Source organism: Octopus bimaculoides, chromosome 11, assembly GCF_046866305.1.
Source record: "Octopus bimaculoides isolate indiv1 chromosome 11, ASM4686630v1, whole genome shotgun sequence".
Taxonomy (NCBI): domain Eukaryota; kingdom Metazoa; phylum Mollusca; class Cephalopoda; order Octopoda; family Octopodidae; genus Octopus; species Octopus bimaculoides.
In genome coordinates this window covers 7578760-7592310 of record NC_142938.1, presented here as the reverse complement: position 1 = coordinate 7592310, position 13551 = coordinate 7578760, and the positions used below count along the sequence as shown (strand labels likewise).

Here is a 13551-nt window from a genome sequence, read left to right as displayed (position 1 = left end):
GCCGATAAAGAAAAAGAGTCGCAAGATTCTGAGAATGACAAATCGAAAAACTCAGATTTCAAGGACAAAAGTTTGCCAGAGAAGATATCTCATTTTTGTAGCTGGAATTGTTTTTTTAGCCTAATGTTTGTCATGGGAGTACTACTTGTGTTCGTGGACCATTATGATTCAGCTTATGTGAGGATGCTTAGCATGCAGAAGTTCTTCTTTTTCGTGATGGGTGTCCTCACCACCACTGTGGCAATTGTTGTTGTCATTGTTGTGGTTGCATTCACGAGCTGTTATGGAGACGGTTTCTGAGATTTCAAAAGACCTGTAAATAGCACAAGAAGACCCTTTTGAATCAACAACTAAATATTAAACGATCGTGAAATATGTAAACAAAAAAACCCAAAATTCCACTCAAGTCCATTTACGGAATTATGAAAAAAAAAAAAAGTTAGAGGCATATAACAAAAAAAAATCATTCAATATCAGTGGAAGGACGATCTTCTAGTCTTCACATGTTTTCACTTAAAACATTCCAAAACTATATAATCAACGGTCAATGGTAATATAATATAATATATATAAATATATATATATAGCACAGCAAGTGTGCAGGGCAATCCCTCGCCACCAAAAATTGTTTTGAATGTAAAGTTGGACATCCCTTCGGTTATTTGAAAAAAAACAACACACGCTATAATTAAGATAATTAAGAATATTCATAAGAACACTTAGTGATTTATTAAGTATTTGATTTTACTTTAGTATAATTACAGAAAGTGAAAGATTACTAAATATTATAGCGTTCTTTCTTTTATGGATACACATTACATTACTTTCATTTTGCTCGAAAAATATTTTTAAAAAAAACCTGAATGGATGTCGAAAATCTATAGCCCAAGGGTTACAGAAAAGGGTTTCGTCTCTTTTTTTTTTTTTTTTTTTTTTTTGCGCTTTAATTGTGGGTATTTGTTCAGGGCATCATTTGTCTTTCCCATGGTGTTTTGCCTGTCCTACAATCGTACCACATAGTTTGTTGATCGTTTTACTTTGTTCTTTTTATGAATATTGATACTTCCCTTGTGGACTAATTTAATCTTTGCGCAGAAAAAGGATTCTAACCGTGACCTTTCCGTTCTTGTATGGCTATCTGACTGTAATTTGATAGAGATTTGGTTGCTATTTCTAGCAGGTTGAGCAATTAACTAAAGACACCTTTAATCCCGAAACAGATGATGATGGTCAGTTAATTAGCAGTATTGCAAGCTATTTACTGTACTTAATTACGACACTGATTAATTTAATAATGATAATTATTAAAAAAATAAATCATAAGTAGTGCGCTTATTCTTAAATGGGAAAGTATCAATGTTCATAAAATTTCTAGTCGTATTAGCGAGAAAGATGGGGAAAATAGTTATTGATTGATAAAAATTCTTTATTTTTATAAGGCTCGATGCTGTGTTTAATTACGACCCACAACAATCAGCTCTCGAAATGTGCGTATGTATTTATTTGTGTGAATCTTGCATGTATAATGTGTTTGTGCTGAGGAATTTTTATATAAATACTATAGACTGTATTAAAAGAAAAAAGACTAGTAGAAATCCTTTTTTGGGAGCTTTTTATACGTCACATTTTTGAAACCTTTAATCTACTATTTATAGTCGACACACACTTTCCTACATTAAAGCGGTGAGGATTGAATGCTGTGTGAATAACACACACACAAAGCAGCGATCCTTGTTTACATCGGTTTCACTTTCGTAGAAGTAAAATAATTTCGGAGATGTACTTGCACAGCAAGTGACTTGATCTAAGGTCGTGTGCTGAAACAAAAACAGTTGCAGCGTGTAAGATGTTTATAAGCAATTGGAGAACACACACAAAAAAAAAAAAAACCCGTTAGATTCACTTCAACATTATAATTTTATTTTCGCAATTGTGCACATGAAGTGGATCTCAGATACATATTTCGCAGAGAGATGTGTCAGGCGTTCGACACACAATACAGTCATGATTAACATTTATAAGAGTCTTATAATTAGATTCTATAACAAATGCATGGATTAGGGGGGGAAAATTAAATTAGAAAATGGACGAAACAGAGAACACAATCGAAAAAAATTACAAAATAATAAACATAAAGAAAACAGAAAAACGTGTCAAAATATTTTCGTCTCTTTGAAACCGCGACCTGTTCACTGACAAAACTTCGTGCTGCATTTTGACACAAATTAAATTTAAATGTTGAAGTGAATCTAACGGATTTTTGTGTGTTCTTAAATGCTTATAAACATCTTCCACGCTGCAGTTGTTAAAATAATTTCATCTTATAAATATTCTATCAAGGCCGTGAAATTCTTCCCCAACGCTCTCTTTTTATTTTTTTTCAAACGGCCTGCTTGGAGTATTGGAGCATTGAAGTTAGTTGTATCATTGTCGTAATTTCTATTCCATCTTGAAAAACTCCAGTAAAATCGAAAAAATTAAAAGCAAGCAACATACCCCAACAAAAAATTTTAAAATGCCTCGAAAAAATTAACAAGAGAAACAATTACAAATATGACACAATATTCAAATTAATTCACATTATTTTACTTTATAATGGAGTTTTATAAAATGGAAAAAAATCTGGAGCAAACAAGGGGCTGTTTGATAGAAGTGCAGGGAGAAACTATTCAGGCCTTGATATCAACATCCTTATCAAAGTCAGGTTAGGGGGGAGAGGCGAAAGGGCGGAGGTAAAGAATACATACACCACCCGTTTTTTTGGCGTAATAAAAACCCTAAACACCGGGTGTGCGTATTCTTTACTTTCGCCGGCGAAAGTGAAACTACTGTTCTAAATTTTTACCATGTCTAACAAGACTTTAAAATAACTGAGGTTTATGTAAGAAAATATACAACTTAATTTTAAATTTGTATTTTCAATTTGTCTCACTTATTACATTTAAATTCAACTCTTTTCTTAACCTTCACCTTTTTGTCTGATTCTGAAAATAAAAAGAATTCATTCATTCAGATGTCTACTTTGGCATGAAATCTTAAAAAAAATTTGTTTTCTTTACTCCTGATGTACTTAATTTTTTCCTGATGAAATAGTAATTATTCAATGCAGAGTTTTAATTCTCATTTCAATCTTGAAAATTCATTTTAGACTCTCTCTCACACACACACATGCCATCAGTTTTCATTCAAATTTGACAAATGTAATTTGTGTTAAACATAGCGAACTTACCAAAAAAAAAAAAAAAAAAGAAAATTGTAAGCAATAATATACAATAAATGCAACACGTTTTTTCCCAAAGCATTTATTGTTTTCGTTTTTTCATAACTTTCTGTTGTTAGTGTTTATTTTTTAATTGAGCAATGTTTCGTTTTATGATCCAGAAAGTGAAACTACTGAAGTTTGGCAGATTAGATAGAAATAATTTTACGTTTGGTAGTACTCCATTAAACTCAGCAATGAAACAGAAGTAGAAGAATGTTTTTCTTTGAAGCTGAAAGTTCATTTTGAAATTGTTTACAAGCGTGTCTGAGTGGTAAAAAGCTTGCTTCCCAACCAGGGATCAAGGTGTAGGAAGAAAGTTAGCTTCAAGCAATCCGTAGTGAATATAAAGAAAACAACTTTCAGGAACACTAGTGGTTTATTGAGAGATGGAAGGTTGCGGATTATTTTTCCTTATTGGAGAACGATGAGCTAAAAAAAAAAGTTCTTTTTTATATTCCATGGTAGGCAACCAAGGCTGCTGAGTGTGTGAAAAAGAATACTAGAGTTACAGAATGGAGTATGGAAAATCCGGGCTACATATGTTTCATAGCAAGTGGAACCTCAGAAATGGTAAAATCCAAGCGAGGTGTGTACTGCTGGATACTCTTCAGGTCAAGGATATCTTAATTAGATTAAAGGCTATATTATCGCAAGGAAGTACATATTGACGCAAAGAGGATTCAATCAGATGTGTGTTTGTATATTCGCCCCCCCCCCACCACCACTTAATGCTTAACAACTGGTGTTGATGTGTTTGTGTCTCCATAACTTAGTGATTTGACATAAGAGACTGATAAAATAAGCACCAGGCTTAGGCATGACTGTATGATAAGAAGCTTGCTTCCCAACCACATGGTTCCAGGTTCAGTCCCACTGTGTGGCACCTTGGGCAAGTGTCTTCTACTATAGCCTTGGGCCGACCAAAGTCTTGTGAGTGAATTTGGTAGAAAGAAACATGTTTTGTAGCTATTCTTAAATTATTTTATGTATAAAGTATAGTTATAATAAAATTAAATAAACCTAGAAACTATTGTTTTTTACGTACCTGTTAGGACAATCCAGTTAGTCTTTCACTAAACTCCCATAGGCTTTTGACAACTTCTTCGTTTAAAGCTTTGTCATGCCATTCTTTCCGTTGGCAGCCAGAATAGTACAACCCAGTTTCCTCAGCAAGTTGTTCTGAAACAGCACAATTGATAATCGATTGTGCTCCCTCTTTGGCATTTAAAAACATTGGAAATAAAGGCTGCAGGTACCGAATGAAAGCGGGAACGGAATATTGAAGTAAATTTGTTCTTACAATTCCTGGATTCACACAGTACACATTTACACTTGTATCTCTTAGATGTTTGCTAAGCTCTCGACAGAATAAGCTGATAGCAAGTTTACTGTTACAGTAAGCAAGTGTTCGATCATAGTTTCTTTCAGAATTGAAATCCTTAAAGTTGATGGTTCCTCTGGTGTAAAGGAAACTTCCAACACAAACAATACGACTTGCTGAAGATTTTTTAAGTAGATCCAATAAAAGATTAGTCAGTAAGAAATGCCCCAGGTAGTTCACTCCTATGTGCATCTCAAAACCATCTTCTGTTAGCATATAAGGACATCGAAAAACTCCAGCATTATTTACCAATATATCAATACGTGGTTCTTGCTCAATTATTGTCTGAGAAAATTTTTTCACAGACTTCAGAGATGCTAAATCAAGTTTATAAAATAACACCTCTTGGTTAGATTGACAACGAATTTCAGCAGCACATTCTTTTCCTTTGATTTCATTGCGACAAGCTAGTATTACTTTGGCTCCTCTTAGTGACAGCTCTAATGCAGTTTCCTTACCAAGGCCAATATTTGCTCCAGTTACAATTGCTATTTTACCACTGAGATCAGCATGACTTAGACATGTTCTGTGCCGAATTATATAGCAGCGCAGTAAACACAAACATATAACAATCAAAGCAATTATTGTGATAATTAAAATAGCAAGTATGTATGGTTCCATTTAAAAACCTAGAATAAAAATTCTTTTGTGGGGCTTATTTTGCAGTTCTTTTCCATTTTTTTTCTTCTCTGCTTAACTGTGAATTATAGTTTATCATTACTGTGAACTACCAGCTGCTGTCTTGTGTTTCAAAACTGATCTTATCATTTCAGGAAAATATTTTCATTTGTTGAGTTAACCTACTTAACTAAGAGAAGATATTTATCAGTTGTTAAGTTTTCTATATTAGACATGTTCATATTAACTAATTTCAAATAGGACTAGATTTCCACTAAGGAGTTTCAAAGAAAATTGAAGAAAGGACAGTGGCAATGATGCTGAAGTTGAGGATGTGGCCTGGCTTAGGAAGAAAGATAATTACAATCACATCAATGTAACTAAAGTGAACGTTGAGTTGATAGGCAGAAATTTAGCCCTAGGGGTTGTGTGATATCCAGATCTGAACTGCTTTGGCTACTGTGTTTGGGTGTAGAGGGTCAGTAATTATCAGAGATATGAGTCTAAATAAAGGAAGCTGTGAAAATGATCAAGTGAGGAACGGGAATATTGAGAGAATTGATTGTCAAATTTGACCTGAAGTTGTGCGTAGTCTTGATACCCTCAGAGAATATTACATCCTCTTTTCCATTTTGCTCATCTACAGGAATCTGAAGTAGTAGAATATACTTTTTATTGCCTTCACACTATTTACTGTTTTAAAAAATCAATCTAGAAAACTGGACAAAACAGAGAACTCAATTGAAAAAATTAAAAAGAAAAAAGAAGAAAAAAAGAGAAAAAGGAAAAAGAGAAAAAGAAAAAAACAATTCACCACCTTGGGTTGAAAAGTTGGGGGCACTGGGAAACCTCTCTAATGGTTATTGAGACACACCAGCATGCTTGCAGTGTTGCCGCGGGTGATGGCAAAGCTGATGCGCTGGAACTGCCAAGTGCCCTCACGAGCCTCACCAGTTACCTCTACATGGCAAGTTGCCAGTGAAGACAGGAATCTTGCAGTTAGTGGTCTGACCCCACCAAATGTCTCAAATGCCACAGGATGGAAAATGTAGTTGGCCGACAGATTGCGGTATTTCAAGATTTTGTTCCGCTCAACCACAGAAGCTGTGATCTCACCCTGAATGCAGCATCCAGGATGTGAGAAGAAGCAAAGGAGTCACTAACTGTGACATCCCAGACAAGGATGTGACCAGGGGCACAGGGTGAGGCCGTTGGGTCTCTTCCTGTCACATCAGAAGAATCCATATGGTTCCAAGATGAAGGGGATGTTTGCCTGGTCCGAGCTCCTTTTGAGTATCAGGTTCAACTCCGTATGATGCATGAAGGCCTGTGGAGTCGAGGAACCTGCCACAACGACAGATCAAACCCGTGCATACGTCAGCTCCCACTCTGAGGGCAATGGATACACAAAGTTCGTCCAAGCTGAGTAGGCCACCAACATTAGCCACAGGGATGGCATCAATCCAGTCACCTGAATATTTGACGCTAGCAGACAGTAAGCGACACCTTGAAAACTGGTCCGACTGAATGAAGAGGGAATCGAAGATGGCCTTCGAAATTATGTTGTCCCAAGCTCTCTGACTCCGACAGTCCTCCACCTTCTCAGGAGCAGACAAGTCCAATTCCTCCAGTGTCCAAATATGTTTGTACCATGAAATTTTCTTTTTCTACTTTGATGAACTTATACTTCAGCTGTAATCTTTAACGATTAAGGAATCCTTTAATAACTATCCCTATTTAGAACTATTCATTTCTTGAGAACTCCACTTGTAACAGGCACACTCTGTCCCCCGCCCCGACAAACTTCTGATATTCAAAATAAGATGAGTTATTACTTTTCATTGGGATGAGAATAAATAAGGATTTTACTTTATATGTTCTTTAAAATGAATAAATCAGTTTGATTAACGCATTTAATTCTTAATACAGAATATATACAGCGCAATTTTTAATAACTAAATTTTTTTAATGGTAAACAACTAAGATGTATGATTATACTTATTGATTATATCTTACATATTCAAGAAATTTATTCGGTTACTTGCATGTGTATTAAAATTAATAATATTATACGCTCTCATTTATTTCAGGGCAAAGGTGATCGCAAGAGTTTTAATGTATTCTTAGGTGGATGTCCGCAAACTGGTGACGCGGTTCGCACACCGGTCGAATTACCGACACGGAAGAATTATGGTTTTCGTCATACAGCTAAGGCTGTTATTATGATTATATATTCTCTATGACAGCATCTACTTCGTTTATTTAATATACAAAAAATATCTATCTAGCACAGAACAGTAGCAGTGCCAGATTTGGAAACATCTTATGTCCGCATACTGGTAGGCTCAGCTTATTTTTATTCTAAAGTTTTTGCCGTGCAATAGAATGGAAATGAGCAAAATTCTTCTTTAATGTGATTGTTATTCGTGGCGACAGATCTGTATAAAAATCAAGGGTTCTCAACTTGGAGTACGTGCACCCCAGGTGTTGTGCGAGATGGAATTTCATGGGATTGTGACACAGTTTATTAAATTCACTTTTCAAAATTAAATCGTTAATCAACTCAAAATAATTGCATTGTATTAAACACACCAAGAACTTTATTAAGAGATTATTTCCTCAAGTTGTGTCATTTCATTTACAACGACGGGCTTGTGGGACTGGATTCAGTTCTCTTTTGTTAATCAACACCAATTCTAGGAACCACCTGAATCCACAGGTAGGCCTGTGGATCAGAGTCTGCAAGAAAGTTCCACGTTTTGATAAAAGCAGGAACAAAGAAGTCATTAAATTTTATGTTTGGTTTATTTCACTGTTTACAAATTTTTTTCTAATTGCTCAATTTATATTTACTATTTTATGCATAGAGAGAAAAGCTTAAAATTGTCTGAGTTCGATTTATTCATAACTAATTACTTTTACTGGAGTTGCGAAAATTAATCCGAAACTTAAGTATGTGTAATTAAGTTATCAGTTTGCAATTTTCTTTGACAAAATAAATAATTAAATAAAAAGAACATTTTTACAGTAAAATCAATATCAATTATTGTTAAATAATAGTTCTGTCGTCTTTTACTTTAATTTCCCACTCGTAACTTAAATATATTTTGGCGCTGAAAACCGGCCCAAAACGCCTTAATGCACAGGCGAGAAGTTCGCGGTAAGCAACATTTTTATATTTCACGAAATCCCCACCTTAAAATCAGTTGGTCTTTTAGTAAAGGCACTAGCGTAGCTGGGGGATGGGGGTGGTCCACCTCCGGCGGCACTTCTAAAGGGGCACCACTTTGGGGTCTGCTGTAGGCAATATGTTTTTTTTTTTTGTGGGATCCGGGGGCTGCAAGCAGAAGGGCCATGTTGGAGTTATTGAATAAACTGTCATAATAAGTGTTAACAAACTTTATGACCCCACCCACGCACACTAACCCCCACCCCACCCCACCCCACAAAGTGAAATCCCTTTAATCTACATTTCCCACAGTTGCATGTTTAAAAATAGCTTCTTATTGCAGACTGGGATCTTTTTTAAAACGGGGGCCACATTTTTCATTAATGTTTTACGTAGTGTTTTTGGTACCGAAAGACTTTCAAACTTCGTATACTTATCTATTTTGTGTTATAGAACAGAAAAATATTTTTGTATTCGAATTTATTTCATGTAAAAAATTGTCTTATTTCGATAATTTCAACCAATCACTGACAAGTATTCAGTTGTTTACCTTTACTCCTTTGGCTCATTAAGCGATGTAAAGCGTATTTAATCTCCATACCTTCGTTTTATTTGCTTTTTTCATTTTAAGTTTGCTTTAACCCTAACCCTAGGGTTAGGGATAGGGTTAATTGTTTCAGAATCGTTTGTTTATGTAGTCGGCACTTAATGTATATCGGCTGAATGGACGTCAGTGATTGGTTGAAATTACAGAAATACGACAACTTTAACATGGAATAATTTATGGATTTCTATTTTTTTTAAGAAGACTAAGAGAAAAAGATGTTTTATATGACACATTCTACCAGTGTTCCAAGTTTCAAAGTGTTTCGTTAATGAAAAATGTGGCCCCCGTTTTAAAAAAGATCCGCAGACTGAATTATTACTGGATGTGATTATTTTCATTATTTATTTTACTTAGAATTGGTCTGTCTGCTGATTTTACTCCTTCAATATGCCTGGACGTCGGATAACACACAAGTTATCCTACACTGACGAGACCATGAAAGCAGCTGTAACAGCAGTTAAAGCTGGAATGACTCTAAGAAAGGCATCTTTGCATTATAACATACCAAAATCAACATTATCTGATAGAATTTCGGGTAGGTGATGTTTCACCTCTTGTCAATATATAAGATGTATTCTTAAAATTTACGATGTTGGGGGGACAAACACAGACACACAAACATACACACACACACACTTTGTTTAAAAGAGTTCCAACGCTGTCTGTTTTTTATGTTTTATTTATATTCCTGCAGAACCAATGTGGGGTATAGAATATGGAATATACAATATATAATATAATATACAATATATAATATAAAATAAAATAAAAATGGATGGCACCATGAAAGAAAGTATTGAATGTAGATGAAATATTGAGTGTTCAATATAAAGGATCAAATATAATATAAATATAAATATATAAAGGCGACTCGAATTTCAGGGCTATTTCCCTTCGTCATGGCCGGTATGACAGACTTTAACAGACTGTCTGTTAAAGTCTGTCATACCGGCCATGACGAAGGGAAATAGCCCTGAAATTCGAGTCGCCTTTATATATTTATATTTATATATTTGATCCTTTATATTGAACACTCAATATTTCATCTACATTCAATACTTTCTTTCATGGTGCCATCCATTTTTATTTTATTTTATTTTATATTATTGTATATTATATTATATATTGTATATTCCATATTCTATACCCCACATTGGTTCTGCAGGAATATAAATAAAACATAAAAAACAGACAGTGTTGGAACTCTTTTAAACAAAATAATATATTCCTCTATACACAATCATACAAAAAACCCACCTTTTTTGTATTTATTTTTACTCGCATGTGTATATATATATATATATATACATATATACGACGGGCTTCTTTCAGTTTTCCATCTACCAAATCCACTCACAAGGCTTTGGTCGGCCCGAGATTATAGTAGAAGACACTTGCCCAAGGTGCCACGCAGTGGGAATGAACCCGGAACCATGTGGTTGGTAAGCAAGCTACTTACCACACAGCCACTCACGCCTTTATTTTGCATCCAAAATAATGAAATGTTTAAGATTTCTTCTGGGTTGGTTGAAATATTTCTGTACTTCGTACCACATATCCACACCTTCACTTAGTCATGAAATAACCCAAACGAATTTAATTTAATCTAATTCTTGGATCTTATTTGCATTTCTACCCTGACAACATTTATATTCTCTTTAGGAAAAAGAACAGCTTTGCCTGTCAGAGGCCCAAGACCTGTACTAACGAAAGAAGAAGAGAAATGTTTGAAGTGCTGGATCAAAGATATGTCAAAATATGGATTTAAGTTAACGGGGGAGGCGGTATGTTTCCTATTTATCTTAAATTTATTCATGATATTTTATCTTTTATCTTTTACTTATTTCAATCACCGGACTGCGGCCAAGCTGGGGCACTGCCTTGAAGGGTTTAATCAAACAAATTGACTTGAGTACTTGTTTTTTTCTTTAAGTCCGATACTTATTCTATCAGTCTTTAGCTAAGCTATGGGGATATAAACAAACCAGCACCAGTTGTCAAGTGGTGGGAGAACAAACAAAGACACTCCCCCATGTGTGTGTGTGCATGTGTTTATCTGTGTGTGCGTGTGGTTATGTATGTGTGTGTATATGATTGACTTCCACAATTCTTATCTACCAGGTTCAATGACAAGGCATTGGTTAACCTGGGGCTATAGTTGAAGACACTTACCCAAGGTGTTGCACAGTGGTATTGAACCTGAAACTGTGGTGTTGCAAAATGAGCTGCTTAACCGCACAGCCATGCCTGCACTTATACTATTGTGTAGAAAATTAAATTTTTTTTAAAGATAACATTTGTTAGGAATGGTTAATTTTACTTGATTGAAAATAAAAAAAATAAGTGAAATTTGTTTCTTTTTTCTATAATAGATTCGGCAATGTGTCAAACAATATCTGGATCAATGTGAATGGAAAGTTGATATGTTCATGGATAATCTACCAGGAAAGTCATGGTTGTATGGATTTATGTCAAGACACCAAGATCTAAATATAGGTTCAATCAACAAATCGAAGGTCAATAAAACAATGACCACAAAAGAAAATCGTACACGTGACTGGTTTAAACGCTTCCAAGAAATGCTTTTGGAAGAAGACATTACACAATCTGAACAAATCTATTACTGTGATGAGATTAGCTTTCCATTGCATACAAAGACTGGAAAACTTGCAACGGATGTCTTAATGAAAGACGACTATCATTTAACTTCTCCAGGCTATTCACAAATAACTGTACTGATGGCAATATGTGCTGACGGAAGAACCCTTTCACCTTTTGTTGTGTACCCTGCTAAGTCTTTCAGTGTTTCTATAACGATTGATCTCCCGGCTGGTACAAAAGCTATTCATTCAGATTGTGGAGGAATGACACAAAACACATTTTACTCGTGGTTGAAAGATTGTTTCATTCCATCTCTCCCAACCCTTGAAAATCGGAGTAATGTTGTATTGTTGTTGGATGGTCATAAATCGCATAAAGATATTTCTTGTAGCACTTTGTGCAAAGTAAACAATGTTATTCTTTTTTGTTTGCCATCACGTTGCAATCAAATTCTACAACCTTTGACCAATATATATGTGGGACCATTGAAAGCCAAGTGGCTGCAAGCATGTGAAGAATGGATCCGAACTAACGGTGTTTCTGTTGATAAAATAACTTTTGCTAGAGTTTTCAAGAAAGCTCATATAAATGCTTTAAATGAATTATCCATTGTAAGTAACTTTGCATGTGCTGGTATCTGGCCCTTAAATCAACATTTTGACAATGAGGCTACTGACATTTCAACAACATCTATCACTGATTTAGATGTTTCTACAATTTCATTATCTGATATGCACCATGGATTAACTTCTCAGCTGGTAGCATCTTCTCCAGTTTTAAATGTATCTAATAAAAGTAATGAGACTGAACTTGAGGAAGCTTTATCTTTTAATCCGTTTGAATTAAAAAATGCATCCACTTCCAAAGAATCAATGTTGCTATCACCACAACCTATTTCTTCCTCTGTGATTACATCAATTTTGCAAAGCAGTGGAACTTCATCTTTGAATGGTCAAAGTAACTCTGAGGTCATTACACCTCAACATTCACCAATGAAGTCCAAAGTGCTTTTAGCTCTTGAGGCAATAGAGACAACACTTAGTCCTGATGAACAAATCTTATACAGAAGAAACTTTGAGGTCAGTCTTCCATGTGATGATGTTGTGTATCATTGTTGGAAGCTGTTAAAACTGCATTTAAAGAAAGAAGAAAGCAGGCAACTGAAATTGAAATATAACCGAGCCAAGAAAGACCCCTTGGTAACTCAGAAAAAATTATATAATCTCTTGAAAGCCAAACAACAAGCAATAAAAACAAGAAAAAATGACCTTCCGAAAGGGAAACAAAAGCTGAGAACAAGACAGGATACTAAAACAGCAATGAAAATAAGGACCACAAAGAAAAAGAATGCAATTTTAAAAGTAACCAGATAAAAATAAAACAAATACTGCTGCAAACCTTGGTAGACTATAAAAAACCTGAAGTTCTTTACTCCTCTGAGGAATCAGAACCTTCAAGTCAAGAGGCAAAAGATCAAGTTCTAACTTGCATGGTTTTTTTGTCTGATATGTAGAATATATTGTATTCGAAAAGATAAGAATGTGTAGATCTTGCTGATAGAAGGAGGAATATACATGCTGGGTGGAATACTTCACAGTGACTCTAAATCACCCCGAGTCATCTGATACTCTCACAGGAGCTGACCAGACAGCAAAACAGCTTGAAGTTACAAGGGAACCCGTTATTGAAGATGAGGTCATCTGGGCTCTCAAAAAACCTAAAGAACTCCAGCTCAGGATCTCAGATTCAGAAACAATGGTCTAGAACTAATGTTCGTTTAGATAAGAATACATAACGAAGGACAATGATGTGACATTGTCATTGTCTGTAAAATGTTAAAAAATAAAATTGAGGAAAAAAATTGTAACTTAATGAATTGATCATTTTTTTATGTAATAAATTTTTAATCAAAA

At 34.9% G+C, this 13551-nt stretch overlaps 2 protein-coding genes across 3 annotated transcripts; one reads left to right on the top strand and one right to left on the bottom strand.

Annotated features, from left to right (window-relative positions):
* Nucleotides 1-4178: 4178 nt before the first annotated feature.
* On the bottom strand, nucleotides 4179-5322 carry LOC106874866 (retinol dehydrogenase 12). Its single transcript, XM_014922763.3, has one exon. It carries the CDS (start codon nucleotides 5262-5264, stop codon nucleotides 4311-4313), a length of 954 nt encoding a protein of 317 aa, XP_014778249.1. The 5' UTR covers nucleotides 5265-5322; the 3' UTR covers nucleotides 4179-4310.
* Nucleotides 5323-7351: 2029 nt separating this feature from the next.
* LOC106874873 (uncharacterized) lies at nucleotides 7352-13551 on the top strand. 2 transcript variants are annotated; one of them, XM_014922770.3, is made up of 4 exons: nucleotides 7352-7600; nucleotides 9392-9572; nucleotides 10700-10821; nucleotides 11410-13551. In XM_014922770.3, the coding sequence occupies exons 2-4, from the start codon at nucleotides 9425-9427 to the stop codon at nucleotides 13009-13011; spliced, it is 1872 nt and encodes a 623-aa protein (XP_014778256.1). In that variant the 5' UTR covers nucleotides 7352-7600; nucleotides 9392-9424; the 3' UTR covers nucleotides 13012-13551. The 2 variants fall into 2 exon arrangements, with proteins under 2 accessions (XP_014778256.1, XP_014778257.1); XM_014922771.3 differs by having other exon boundaries at nucleotides 7421-8421.